This window comes from Sinocyclocheilus anshuiensis, unplaced genomic scaffold (genome assembly GCF_001515605.1).
Source record: "Sinocyclocheilus anshuiensis isolate Anshui unplaced genomic scaffold, SAMN03320099.WGS_v1.1 scaffold1072, whole genome shotgun sequence".
Classification (NCBI taxonomy): domain Eukaryota; kingdom Metazoa; phylum Chordata; class Actinopteri; order Cypriniformes; family Cyprinidae; genus Sinocyclocheilus; species Sinocyclocheilus anshuiensis.
The window spans coordinates 407,850-421,389 of record NW_015548242.1 but is presented as its reverse complement, the minus strand read 5'-3'; the positions used below and the strand labels follow the sequence as shown (position 1 = coordinate 421,389).

The 13,540-nt window shown below is 39.9% G+C and overlaps 1 protein-coding gene across 4 annotated transcripts in view; it reads left to right on the top strand.

The window, feature by feature from the left end:
* The window catches only part of LOC107655070 (lysine-specific demethylase 5B-like), a 36,741-nt gene that overhangs the window by 15,415 nt on the left and 7,786 nt on the right, over positions 1 to 13,540 (top strand). For all 4 annotated transcript variants that reach the window (XM_016442470.1, XM_016442471.1, XM_016442472.1 and 1 more), the window contains 20 exons: positions 144 to 215; positions 569 to 636; positions 736 to 894; positions 2,608 to 2,727; positions 2,812 to 2,970; positions 3,080 to 3,261; positions 3,706 to 3,868; positions 3,973 to 4,092; positions 5,010 to 5,204; positions 5,478 to 5,659; positions 5,771 to 5,895; positions 6,253 to 6,403; positions 6,499 to 6,613; positions 6,701 to 7,056; positions 8,182 to 8,320; positions 8,427 to 8,606; positions 8,702 to 8,854; positions 10,559 to 10,969; positions 11,074 to 11,164; positions 11,255 to 11,460. In XM_016442470.1, the coding sequence (XP_016297956.1) occupies positions 144 to 215; positions 569 to 636; positions 736 to 894; positions 2,608 to 2,727; positions 2,812 to 2,970; positions 3,080 to 3,261; positions 3,706 to 3,868; positions 3,973 to 4,092; positions 5,010 to 5,204; positions 5,478 to 5,659; positions 5,771 to 5,895; positions 6,253 to 6,403; positions 6,499 to 6,613; positions 6,701 to 7,056; positions 8,182 to 8,320; positions 8,427 to 8,606; positions 8,702 to 8,854; positions 10,559 to 10,969; positions 11,074 to 11,164; positions 11,255 to 11,460 (3,347 nt within the window). The remainder of the gene's footprint in view (positions 1 to 143; positions 216 to 568; positions 637 to 735; positions 895 to 2,607; positions 2,728 to 2,811; positions 2,971 to 3,079; positions 3,262 to 3,705; positions 3,869 to 3,972; positions 4,093 to 5,009; positions 5,205 to 5,477; positions 5,660 to 5,770; positions 5,896 to 6,252; positions 6,404 to 6,498; positions 6,614 to 6,700; positions 7,057 to 8,181; positions 8,321 to 8,426; positions 8,607 to 8,701; positions 8,855 to 10,558; positions 10,970 to 11,073; positions 11,165 to 11,254; positions 11,461 to 13,540) is intronic.

Here is a 13,540-nt window from a genome sequence, read left to right as displayed (position 1 = left end):
CATTAACACATGTTAGACTGCACCCCATAAACACAATCAAGCCTAGAAAAAAAACAGTGAACCACCCCTTTAAAACAAGATTTGATCAAGTGGTGTTTACGAGATGTCGTATAGGTCATTGACCCATGCCTTTTTGCTTAAAGGCGAAGACCCAACTCTTCTGCAAGACCCCCCTTTCCATGAAACATATTTTATTGGAATGTCCCGATTCAAATGCAAGTAGAAAACTTTTTTTTTATGAAGTACGCTCACTCAGGACTTTAGTAAGATTTTACCAGAAAAGATTTGATTTTTTTTAATCATATGTTAATTAAAAAAAAACTTGTATAATTTTAGCTGCTGTGTTTTTGTGTTTGCTTGGTTTTATTTTGTGTTTATGTTACTTATTGTATTATCCCAGCACAGTTTTTGCCTTAGGCATGGCAATACAAATAAATAACTGCTACTACTCAAAACATTAAAAAACAATTTACCAACCCCAAACTATTGGATGGTAGTGTACTTCCAAATTTTAATCTCAATGCAGTGTGGAATTTCAAACTTATTTACTTTTATAAATTTCTTCCAGTAAAGAAAATCCCAATGCAGGTGAAAGAAGAACCCATTGAGCAGCAAGTTGAAGGTGAAAAATCAAAGGTGAGGGCGGAGGTCAGAGGACCATTTGGTTTTCACACAACAGAAAGTATGTAGTGAGTTCCTTTATGGCAATGTTTTTGCTTTTTTTTTCCCCCACAGGTGGAGCAGTACATATGCTTGGTATGTGGGGGTGGAGGTGACGAAGATAGACTCTTGCTTTGTGATGGGTGTGACGACAGTTATCACACCTTCTGTCTGATCCCACCTCTCCACGACGTCCCCAAAGGTGACTGGAGATGCCCCAAGTGCCTGGCTCAGGTGAGCCACTCCCGACTGCATTTGCAAACTGATGTCTTTGTATTTATTTAAAGGGGTCATATGATGCGATTTCAAGTTTTCCTTTCTCTTTGGCGTGTTACAAGCTGATTGTGCATAGATAAGATCCCTGAAGTTGCAAAGACTAAAGTCTCAAAACCAAAGAGATATACTTTATCAGAGTTAAGACTCTGCCACGCCCCCCTAAAACGGCTCGTTCTAACACGCCCCCACATATCTACCTCACTATGTGGAAATATTTGCATAATGCCGCCCAAATGTGCAATTGAGCGAGCTAGCGAGAGAGAGAGCGCGAGAGAGATAGCGAGCGAGAGAGAGAGAGAGCGCGAGTGAGCGAGAGAGAGAGAGAGAGAGGGGGTCACATCACAAACACATACCAGCTTCATCACTGTGTCTGTCACGCGACTCTGTTCCCCTTTCGGGCTCTGTCTTTACATTTATTTTGAAAGATGAAGCTCGCGATTATGGTAAGGCCCGTTACATTTCCGACGAGTGCTTGCGGTGTTCGGCCAATCACAATGCACTGGGTCAGCTGGCCAATCAGAGCAGACTGCGCTTGTCGGAAGGAGGGACTTTGTAGAAAACGAAGCGTTTGAGAGAGGCGGGGCATAGAGGACCTACAATAATGTACAGTATTTGAAAAATAATGTGTTTTTTGAACATTAAAGCATGTCAACATTAGGGATATGCCGGTATCAAGTTTTCATGTTGCGATTAATTGCTGATGCTTTTATTACGGTATACGGTATTATCACGATATTGAAATTTTGTTTAAAAAAAAGTGCTGTCATAATAAAACAATATCTAGGGCATGTTGTAGTCCAGATTAAAATGTAAAAAAAGTTTGAAAATAAACAGCCTATTAAGTCTAAATACTTAAGCGTCCGCGCTTGTTTACGTCAGAGTGCGCATAATACACAAATCTGAATGGCTGTTTAAATCATTTAAACACGATTCAGAAACAGAAGGCAGTGCAGCTGCTTTGTTTACAGGGTTTCCCGGGTAACGGCTGCATTTAAATGAATTATTATTATTATTATTATTTATTTATTTAGTCATTTAGCAGACTCTTTATTATTATTATTATTATTATTATTATTTCTGCAGTTTAGCGCCATCTGCTGTCAGAGAGTGAAAGTGCGCTTTCATCCAGAGCGTCTCTCACGTTCCGCCATGTGCTTCTCGTCCGCGCTTGATTACATCAGAGTGCGCACACATCTTTCATGCAGCATACAGCGGTGTTGTGCATTTTGACCAGTTGATGGGAAAAGTATTCTTAAAATGCATTAAAAATTCTAAATAATTTGTAATATGTAATTATTCACGGTATTTAGAAGTGCCCACGATAACAATATCGTGCATATTCATTACCGTGATATATCGCATTACCGAATACCGGCACAAGTCTAGTCAACATATTCTGTTATACCAAATACACCAAATAAAGATCTTTAAAAAAGCATCATATGACCCCTTTAAGAAAAGGTTTACATGAGGTCACTAAACAATCATTTGACAAAGTCATATTCTTAGAAGCTTTTTTTTCATAACTAAATTACAGCTGCTCTTGTTTGTGTTCTCTGCACCTATTACCTATTGTCTATTAGTATGTGATGTCGCTTGGTAGTACTGGATTGTATTTAATAGTCATTTGCATTTAGTTTGTAATCATTGGCCTCTCTATTCTCCCTTTAGGAGTGTGGTAAACCGCCAGTGGCTTTTGGGTTCGAGCAGGCCTCCAGAGACTATACCCTTCGCACCTTTGGAGATATGGCTGACTCTTTCAAGTCTGACTACTTTAACATGCCTGTTCATGTATGTCTGTTAAACAACACTTTTGTGAGACAAATGGTTGCATACCATGTGGAGTATGAAGTGATTGGCCTTGTTGTTTGGCAGATGGTTCCCACAGAGCTGGTGGAGAAGGAGTTTTGGAGGCTGGTTAGCACCATCGAGGAGGATGTCACTGTAGAGTATGGGGCTGATATTGCTTCAAAAGATTTCGGAAGCGGCTTCCCTGTTAAGAACGGCACATTTAAGGTCTCACCAGTGGAGGAGGTACAGAAATGACCTGCAATGCTTTGTTCTTGCAGTCTGTATGAAAGCACAAACCTAAATCTTAAGATTACAAATGCAGGTTCATGAAATCACACTTCTTTTTGTCCAGGATTATCTGAGCAATGGCTGGAACCTCAACAACATGCCAGTTTTGGATGCATCTGTGCTGACTCATGTCACAGCAGACATCTGTGGGATGAAGCTCCCATGGCTTTATGTGGGCATGTGCTTCTCCTCCTTCTGCTGGCACATTGAGGACCACTGGAGCTATTCCATCAACTATCTGCACTGGTAATCCACTCTCACTTTCCAGATTGAAAGTAACCTATTTAAAGGGTTAGTTCACCCAAAAATTAAAATTGTCATTAATTACTCGTCCTCATGTCGTTCCAAACCCTTAAGACCTTCATTCATCTTCGGAACACAAATTAAGATATTTTTGATCAAATCTGAGAAGCTCTCTGACCCACCGTAGACAGCAATGCAACTGCAATTGCACGGTCTTGCGGGTTTGGAAACGACAGGAGTGAGTAATTAATAGGGTGAGTAAATTATGAGTAATTATGTAATATGAGTAAAGGGTGAGTAATTAATGACCGAATTTAAAATATTACTATTTGGACATGGTTTATTAAATGGGTTGTTTGCGCTTCATTTTAACAGTTTCTGAGACAAAAACAATTCCTGCTCTGAGATGGTTGTTTTTCCATTCTCTTTTGTTGTTTTGATTTGCAGGGGAGAGCCAAAGACGTGGTATGGCGCTCCTGGCTATGCTGCTGAGCAGTTGGAGAATGTGATGAAGAGCCTGGCCCCTGAGCTCTTTGAGTCTCAGCCAGACCTGCTCCACCAGCTGGTCACTATCATGAACCCAAATGTTCTCATGGAGCATGGAGTACCAGTGAGTGGAGTTGTGGACTAAACAAAGACCATTAATAACATATGAAGTCATTTTTATTCATGTGAGGTGCACATAATCAGTTACCTCATCTTTTCTTCTTTTAGATTTACCGTACAAACCAGTGTGCTGGTGAGTTTGTCATTACCTTCCCGAGGGCCTATCACAGTGGTTTCAACCAGGGCTTCAACTTTGCTGAGGCAGTCAACTTCTGCACTGCAGACTGGGTAAAAGGCACTTAAAGTTGACATTAGGGCTGGGCGATTAAACTAATGATAGTTGGTGCCGATAGCCTCGCGGTTAGTGCGTTGACAGCGCAACTGCGCTCACAGCGACCCCAGTTCGAATCCCGCCTCGAGGTCCTTTGCTGATCCTGCTCCGCTCGCTCCACCCAATACTTTCCTGTCATCTCTCCACTGTCCTCTCAAAATAAAAAGGCACAAAAAGCCCATAAACATATAATAATAAAAAAAAAACTGTAGTAACACTAACTGCACCGTGGTATTGTAGCAGAAATGTGGGATATTCATAGCCAATTTTATTATATTAATGTAGACATGTATTAAATGAGTAATGGAATATAATTACAGTATTTTTTTGTGATGAAGCTATAGTGTTTATGCATTTATACTAAATGTATTTAGACTAGGCTACTGTTTTTCATACAAATACCTAGAAACCATATAGTTACATTTTTACCATGGTATTGAGGTGCTGTATGTGTGGTTTAATGAGAAAGGTATGCTACTATGGAAGGCCAATGGTTAATTTTAATAAAACTCAAACAGTCAGAAATAATTACATTTCACCATATAAAAATGAGGTTGTTACAGTTTTTACAGATGTTACTGTTTTTGATAAGGAATGTAATTTTACATCTGCATCCCAACTCAAGCTAATACTACTGAAAATGCCCGTTTCTCAAAATCGACTGCAAGCTTGAAATACATTTTTAGTGCAACACCCACATCTTAAAATCCAAACAAGCACCAATGGATTGCTAATCTGTTGTACTCGGGTTTACATCACAATACAGTGATCTGTCGCTACTTCAGTTTCATTGCGACTTAAATGTAGGATACGCATAAATATTGCAATGTAAGTTATGAAGCATAATGAACTCAAATACGGTCTTGCGTTTCAGATGCCTCTTGGTCGGCAGTGTATCCAGCACTACCGGTCCCTCAACAGATACTGTGTTTTCTCCCACGATGAGATGACCTGTAATATTGCCAGCAAGGCAGACTCTCTAGAGTTAGAACTGGCCTCTGCTGTCCAGAAGGACATGTGTGCCATGATGCTGGAAGAGAAGATGCTCCGTGAGAAAGTCTATAAGCTGGTGGGTGGCTATTTTAATGGCGGTTAGCTCATTTAAGCTGCTATAACTTGCACTTCATGATCAAGTTGGTTGAATAACAACAAAATATGTATCTTATCTGTCTATCGATCTATAATATTATAATAGAGACAACAGAGCTACAGGCTTAATTACTTCAAGTAAATAAATAAAAAAAATGCATATATAAAATATTACTGTTCACTTTGTTTGTATTCAAGGTCTGTCTGTCTGTCTGTTAGTAATTGATCCCATTGTGTTTATGCTGTTCTCTAGGGTGTGTGGCACTCCCAACAGGTTGACTATGATTTACTGCCAGATGAGGAAAGGCAGTGTGCTAAGTGCCGGACCACCTGTTACCTGTCTGCCATCACCTGTCCCTGTAGCCCCGACCAGCTGGTCTGTCTCTATCACATCGAGGACCTCTGCTCTTGCCCTGCTAGAAGCTATACGCTCAAGTGTGTGTTTGCAAAAGCATAGGACAAACCTATGAATGATAGATCAAATGCAAATTTGGTTTAATTTAGCAGGTTTTCTTAAATTAACCTTTTTGTCTTTTACTTGCACAGCTATAAATATACACTTGCTGAACTGAAGCCATTGTTCCAGGCTTTGACGGCTCGTGCTGAGTCCTATGAAGACTGGGCATCTAAAGTTAACAAGATTTTGAAAGCGGATCAAGATAATAAAAGTGGTGAGTTGTTATTGCAATGTGTTTGTCTTTATCCCTTAGAAATCCCAAGTATTGAAGCCTAAAGCCCAGTGTTGCATTTTATTACACTTTATTCATGTATGTTCAAACTTTCAAGGCATGATTCCTTTATTCTAAAATTGAATCATTTTAGTGCCATTTTGTAAGACTTTAGCCAGCTGTAGCAGCTAATATGTACATCCCCCACCAAATCTGTTATTGTGTTTAATTGTTTCACATATTTATTGAAAGGTAGGTATTATTTAAATGCTTTGTACAAATGTGGCAGTTCTGCAACAATGGGTCTCTGAGTTAAAAGCACTTTTTTAACTAAAATAAGGGATTCTGCTTTCTTATTAGATTTGGAGGAGCTTCGTTCATTGGTAGTAGAAGCAGAGAAGAAGTCATACCCTGAGACTGACTTGCTAAGTCACCTGCGTCAAGTCATTCAAAATGCAGATAGGTGTACCTCAATGGCCCAACAACTCCTCAACGGCAAGAGACAGACAAGGTACATTTATTCTTTCCTCTGGATTGTAGAGCTATCTGAGGTTCTTGCACGTTCACTAGTTTTAAATGGATGTGAATATGTATTTGTGTTAATAGATATCGCTCTGGTGGGGGAAAGTCTCAGAACCAGCTCACTGTGGAGGAATTGAAGTCGTTTGTCAATCAGCTGTATGACCTGCCCTGTACCATCCGACAGGCCCCTTTCTTAAAGGTACCCAACCACACAACATGCTTGGTGCAATTCTCCCAGATGTCTTAGGTATTGATCTGACATTTTCTGTCTCTACTTCCATCTCAGGCTCTTTTGAACCGCGTCGAACAGTTCCAGCAACAGAGCTCGGATCTCCTTGCAGAGGACACGCCCGGTTCTTCTGCTCTTCAGAGCCTCCTAGATGAAGGTGCAGGCTTGGATGTGGAGTTGCCTCAGCTGGTGGTGTTGAGGCAGAGGCTGGAGCAAGCCCGCTGGGTGGAGGCCGTTAAGGAAGCCAGCGATCAGCCAGCCGACCTCAGTCTCGACTGCATGAGGAGACTCATAGATCAAGGAGTGGGCCTGACACCACATGCCTGTGTGGAAAGAACCATGGCCCGCCTGCAGGAGCTGCTCACTGTCTGTGAACACTGGGAAGAAAAGGCCCATAACATGCTCACTGCTAGGTTTGTATTTAAGTTAAATGTTAATGTAATTTAAATGGATAGTTCACTCAAAAAGGAAAATTCATATCATAATTTCATTCATGTCTTTTGTAAAACTATTTTTGAAATAATGAAACCTGAGAGATTTTTGTCCCTCCTTTGCAAGTCTTTCACATCTGCAAATCTGGGTGATCTTTGATGACCAAAACTTTGATGCTTCAAAAGTTCATTAAGAGAAAACAAGACACTATTATTTTTTTGGTTTAAAAAAAAATCGTCTTTTGTTTTAAAACAAAATTTATTTCATATGTGTTTTAGAATGACACAAGGGAGAGTAAATGGTGACCATTTCCACTGACAAGCTTTTGTGGCACCATACAAACTCTACCACTTTTATCAGCAAGATCTGAGAAGTGAAAGCAACTCCTGGTGGTTTAGGTTTGGCAGTGTACATGATCATGTTGATTGTGCAACAAAATAATTTGCCAACTATTCTGGTAAAATTTTGCTTGCAAATTTTTCTTTTGCTTATTTCTTTCAATGGCTTATGTTTAATACAGTTCATGCTCTCCCAACATGTGTGTTGTAAAACACACACACACACGGATGGTTGAGCTAGTTCTGATGGGGAATAAAAATGTGCCGGGTTAGCATTTTGACTTAAAGCTGTTTCCTGGCAGATTAACTGGTTCAATCTATTATGACATTGAACAATGTATGGACAGTGTAGGTGATGCACTGGACAATGTACTGTTTTGTACTGTTTTGCAATGTACGGTTTGTTTAAATGTTTTTGAAAAGTCTCATACTCACAAAGACTATATTAGTATTAGTATAGTGCTGCTTAATATTTTTTTGTGGAAACTGTGATCATTTTTTGATGAATAGAAAGTTCAAAAGAACAGATTTTATTTCATTGATTTAACATTAATATATTCCAAAGGTATAATTATATTAAAATACTTTAATAAAAAAAAAATACTGACCCAATAATCTAGGTTAGTTTAGCGTCTTTAAAGTAAAGCAGCATTTTAACTATTTACATATGGTTGTTCTTTACGAAAGACGTTTAATCTTGAACTTTTAAACCTGTAAAATAATGTAAACTGTCATTTGTTTTTGTTTTGTTCTTTTGGCTTATTTTAGGCCTCGTCATAGTATTGAGACTCTTGAGGCAGCTCTACAGGAAGTTGACAGCATCCCAGCATACCTGCCCAGCTGTCTTCAACTTAAGGACTGCGTAAACGGGGCCAGAGAGTGGATAATGGAAGCAGATGCCCTTCAGGTATGTTTCATGTTTCTGTAATTCTCTATTATTCATAACCCTATGATTGGACACAAAGAACCTTGTGCAAGTAGCGCTCCGTCCATTTAAACATTTATTGCTACAGGCTGGAGGCCGAATTCCTGGTCTCGCTGCCCTATCTGAACTTGTGTCAAGAGCCAGAAGTATTCCGGTAATGTTGGAACCACTGTCTCGACTGGAAAGTTTAATATCTGAGGTACAGGCCTGGAAGGAGAGTGCAGCTAAAACATTCCTGTTGAGGAACTCGTCCCATTCTCTCCTCGAGGTACGTACTTATTTACAATGGTACTTTGTTAGGATGTAAATAACGGTGTTAATTTTTTCTGAGTAAAATGTATTGTTCTGTTTGTGTCTTTTAAGGTTTTGTGTCCTAGGTGTGAGACTGGACCGCAGAAGTCAAAGTCTAAAAAAGCCAAGGATGTCTCGGTACCCTGCAAGAAAGTTGAAGTAAAACTAGACTCCCTTTTTGATGTGGAAAAGGCGCTTTCTACAAGCAAATATACAGTTTCAGCAGTAAGTCACATTTTGGTTAGGTTTTAAACTAAATTGAAAAGCAAACAGGTTCTTGTTAGTCCTGCTAACCTTGATCTTTTGAGTTGCCAATGCAGCACTCAAAAATGTGTATATGTATTTATTTTCTGGATTTCTGTCTTTAGCGTTTAAATGTAAGACCATAAATGTCTTAAAGGGGTCACGAATTGAGAAATTTTCCTTGATATTTTCAAATATGGGAGGTCAATGTACTATAAAAACATACTGCCAGAAATCAAAACTTCCTTGTCATTCCAAAAACAGCTTTTCTTGAAACCAAGCTGCCAAAAGAGTTTCATATTTGGTCTCAGCTCAGTATGATGTTATAGTGCAATGAAAGACACCTCTGCAGAAGAGCAATGCCTACTTCTACTTCATTGCCTCTTTAGCCCAACCCACTGATTCACATATGTAGTAGTAGGTGAGTAAATATGATCGAGATGTAAACACAAGATTACTTGAGCAACAAAACAACAAAGATTGCTCTGAGGATTACAAGATGTTGTGGAAAAAGTCTTTGCCTTCCTTATCCTAACTGTCTACACCTGATAACAACTGTTGTTGTGTCGCGTCACATCAAGTCAGAAATCCATTTCTCCTTAATGTCAGAAGTAGCACAAGTGCTCGGAGTATGTCAGAAATAGAACAGGGCATCACTTTACTGTCAGGGATTTGTCAGGTTGCATCACACCGCACTGCAGCCAGTGTAGACAGAATCACTGATTATAATGGGTTCCAAGCAGCCAAAACAAAAGTTTAAAATTTTTCATATAAACATACGAAACAAACTGTATGGTTACATTGCTTTTAGTCTTGAGGCACTGGACCACTTTTGTCCGACACTGTGTAACGTTGGGAAAGAGTGGATGAACTTAAGTGGCACACTTAACAAAACATCGTTTTTCAAAGAGGGGTCAAGAACAGTATAGAAAATAGCCTGTTACTTCTAAATTAGGATGTTTTTGCTAATATTTGATGAAATTACTAACATTATAAATGGACCTCGGAGAACTATAAAATAACAAAAATGCAGTTCATGTCCCCTTTAAACGTATTACAAAAGTCTATTGTTTAAAGAGGTTAAAAATCTGGGGATGGAAAACGGGAATTGCAATATGGTCTAATGTGTTGATTAAACTTCAGATTTATTTAATCACATTAGCTGTTGCATATACATGGTTCTCTTTCAGAGCATTTAAAAATATATACTGTGTATTTGTTGAATGATTTGAATGGTTTACTGTTGTTAATAAGTTGATAATGATTACCTTATGTATTTATATTGTAATATGTTGTAGATGGTCGTAACCGTGCCCATTTTATCTTCCTCATCTTTTCGAATGAGCAGCTGGTAGAAGTAAAGCATTTCAGAATAAGAGTCCCAGTGTATTTCATAATTAAAACATAAATCTTTTTTTTTTTCTAGGTATTATTAGTATTTTGGTCACACAGTAAACTGGCACATTGCTATGATTCTGTGTTTTTGTATGGACATTATTAATTATTAGTATTAATTTAATTTATGCAGGACTTAAAGTGATTTTTAAATCTTTGCAGAAACCCAGGTTTTTTTTTTCCCCCTGCTGGGCTCTAGAATAAGCCATCCTTAATGTTGAGTCCTGACTGTTCACGTCTGTGATGGACATTTGGGTATCTGCTCAGACTTGTATGTTCTTCTCCAAACAGATGGCCACTCTCAGTGAGGTGCATCAGAAAGAGCTGGAGAGCCTGTCTATGTTGAGGACCTCAAATGAGTCAAAGTTTCAGTCTTCACCCAGCTGTTTGGCCCCAACAGTGTGCTTGTGTCACACTGTCCCAGCAGGCCCTATGCTACAGTGTGAACTCTGTCGAGACGCCTACCACAGCGGCTGTGTGCCAGGGTTCAAGGACATCCAGACAGGGCTACCGTGGTTATGCCCGCTCTGCAAGCGCTCCGAAAAGCCGCCCCTGGATAAGGTGCTTCCCCTGCTTGCTTCCTTACAGCGGATTCGGGTTCGGCTTCCAGAGGGCGATGCCCTGCGATATGTGATTGAGAGAACGGTGCGCTGGCAACACAAAGTGCAGCTGGTTTCTCCTACACAGCATCCGAATGGAAAAGTGAGCTTAATAAGTTTGAATATAGTTAATTTGTAGAGGAAAATCAATTAAAATGTGACACTTTTCTATTTATATTCATGTTCTGTTCTATTTATATGATGCAGGCAAGACATATTCCTGGAACAGCATCATCTCAGACACTGGTAGGGAGCAACAGCTGTTTCTACATGCTGCAGCCATGTATTCCTCTCAATGGTGAGACCATTACACCTGTTTTAATACACACTTACCGAGTGGATGGGATTGTCTGGGTGTAAACATTTGGGATTGTGTCATGTGTTACAGAACTCGGTACTGAGTTGGAGGAGCTGTTGGTAGAAGGTCTTCTGATGCAGGTGACTTTACCCGAGCTCCAGCAGCTTTATAGAAGCCTGCTCAACAGGTTTTCACCATCCCAGCACTCCCTGCAGAGCAGCGAACACGATCACCAGTATCACATTGCTCAAGACAGAAGTCCACCTCACAGGAGCCCCCCGCACAGCAAAGGACAGGTCTGAGAATATCCCCAACTTGTTTACTTAATCCTTCAATAGCACTAGTTTTGTTGTATTGTAAAATCCCCTGATTTAGACAGGATTTCCAAACTTTGTTAACTGAACTCCTTTGACAAAATATTTACTTACATCAGGGTTTGTACGGTCATGAAAAACCTGGAAAAGTCATGGAATTTTAAAACAGCAATTTCCAGGCCTGGAAAAGTTTTGGAAAAATAAATAAACCCAGGAAGTTTTGGAAAAGTCATGGAAATCTAGTTCACAAAACTCTATAAGAATTGTTTAATCGGGTCCTGAATTTCGGTGCGGGATTGCGCATAGGCTAAGCCTATATCGCATAGTTTTACTCATTCCCGCAGCTTTTGACTTTAAAATGATGGATATTCACACATTTATTCAATAGCCTATAGCATGTAGGTTTGATGAGTAAATAAATCCACAATACACATGATCAAATCAGTCATTTGAAAACAGCGGGAGTGATTCAGCTGTACGCATCTTCTCTCTTTGGCTTTCTCTTCAAACGGCTTCACATCGGCGCATCTTGTCTGCGCTACAAGAGCCGCTGCACGCTGCGATACAAGACTTTCGCTCACGTTTCGGGACAGTTGAACTTGACAGAATTGTCACTTGCCTAATCGGGTCATTGTTGCATCGTCACAAAAATGTATTTATTTGTTTTTAAGCCATTCGGTACTCGCGCACTCCTTAGGCGGTGCGCAGTCAACATCCAAAGCGCGCGTGCATATATAAAGCCGACTTGCGAGTACCAAATTGAGTTTGCTACCAAACAAGCTCCGTAGAACCCTGCACGGGCCTCAAACATATGCTCTTGTCCGGCCTTTGTCCGACAGATTATCAGAATTACCGGCCGAGTCCGACTGGAGCCCGTGTCTTTTTTTCTCTTTCTCTCTTCACCATTATACAGCTGCTGTTGTAGCCATTAAAATAGTTCAGGTTTGTTTTAATGGCAAAGTGGTTATATTTATTTTCGTTTCTTTATTACGTTAATTTAGAAATATGTTTAGAAAATTTTTTTGTTTGTTAAATTCAAGTTTTTGTTTTTTAAAGTAACGACCAAGAGGCCAGTGGCGGACAGTGAATTAATAATAGCCTTTGTTTGATCAATTTAGCCTTCTCAAATCATCACCACAAAATCTATAGGCCTATATAAAATGCTTAAAAAAGCATATCACAATGTTTGTTTAAATGGTTAACCTAGAATAGATAAATGTGTGCCATTAGGCGCGTATCCAATCATTTGTGCAGAGAAGCTAAAGCGTGCTTTGCAGGACACGGAGTCGCCAGCACGATCACTTGCGTTTTGTGGAAATAACTGGCGTTTTTGCTCATAAAGGTAAGAGTAATACATCATTCGGGACTGTTAAGGGTCTACTTTTATTTGTGTGCACTCGCAGTATCCGCATACGTTTTTCTTTTTTTTTAGAAAACAAACAGGATGCGCTTTCTGCCGTCTCGGTCAGCAGGAGCGCTTCACAAAAATAAACCGAAACTCAGCGAATATTCTATTTCCCTTGGCCCCGACACATTCATCATGGTAATTACTTGCTGGGGTTTTGCGGCAAGCTTTGCATGCGCTTTAACCTGGAACTCTTCCAGCACTCGCTGCTGCTGCTGGACACTAAACACCATCCGAGCCGCTCTTGACAGACGCGGTAGCACGGTCTCGTGTTGTTTCCACCAGCACGGCAAATCTTTTTCCATCACCATAATAATTGATGGATATCTAAAATATAAAAATAAGGAGGAAGCAAGCCCGATGCCCGGCCCGCGTCTGAGCTATGACGTGAAAATTGTCCCGAAGCCGTAAATAAGTCGGGGCCCGTTGGGCTCGGGCTGAAATGCAGGGCTCTAAAGTGCAGCTTGTTGTGTTTAAGCAGCAAAAATACACACAAAATGACGCCAAAATGGCCATCTTGGCCACACAGTTAAATAAATTATAATATTCAGTGATGTGATATGTGGAGTAACGTCTGGCGCAGTTGCAGCTTGTACTTATTACTAAAACAAGAAAGCAAACAAGTAGCATTAATAGTCATTCATTTTAGTTAACATA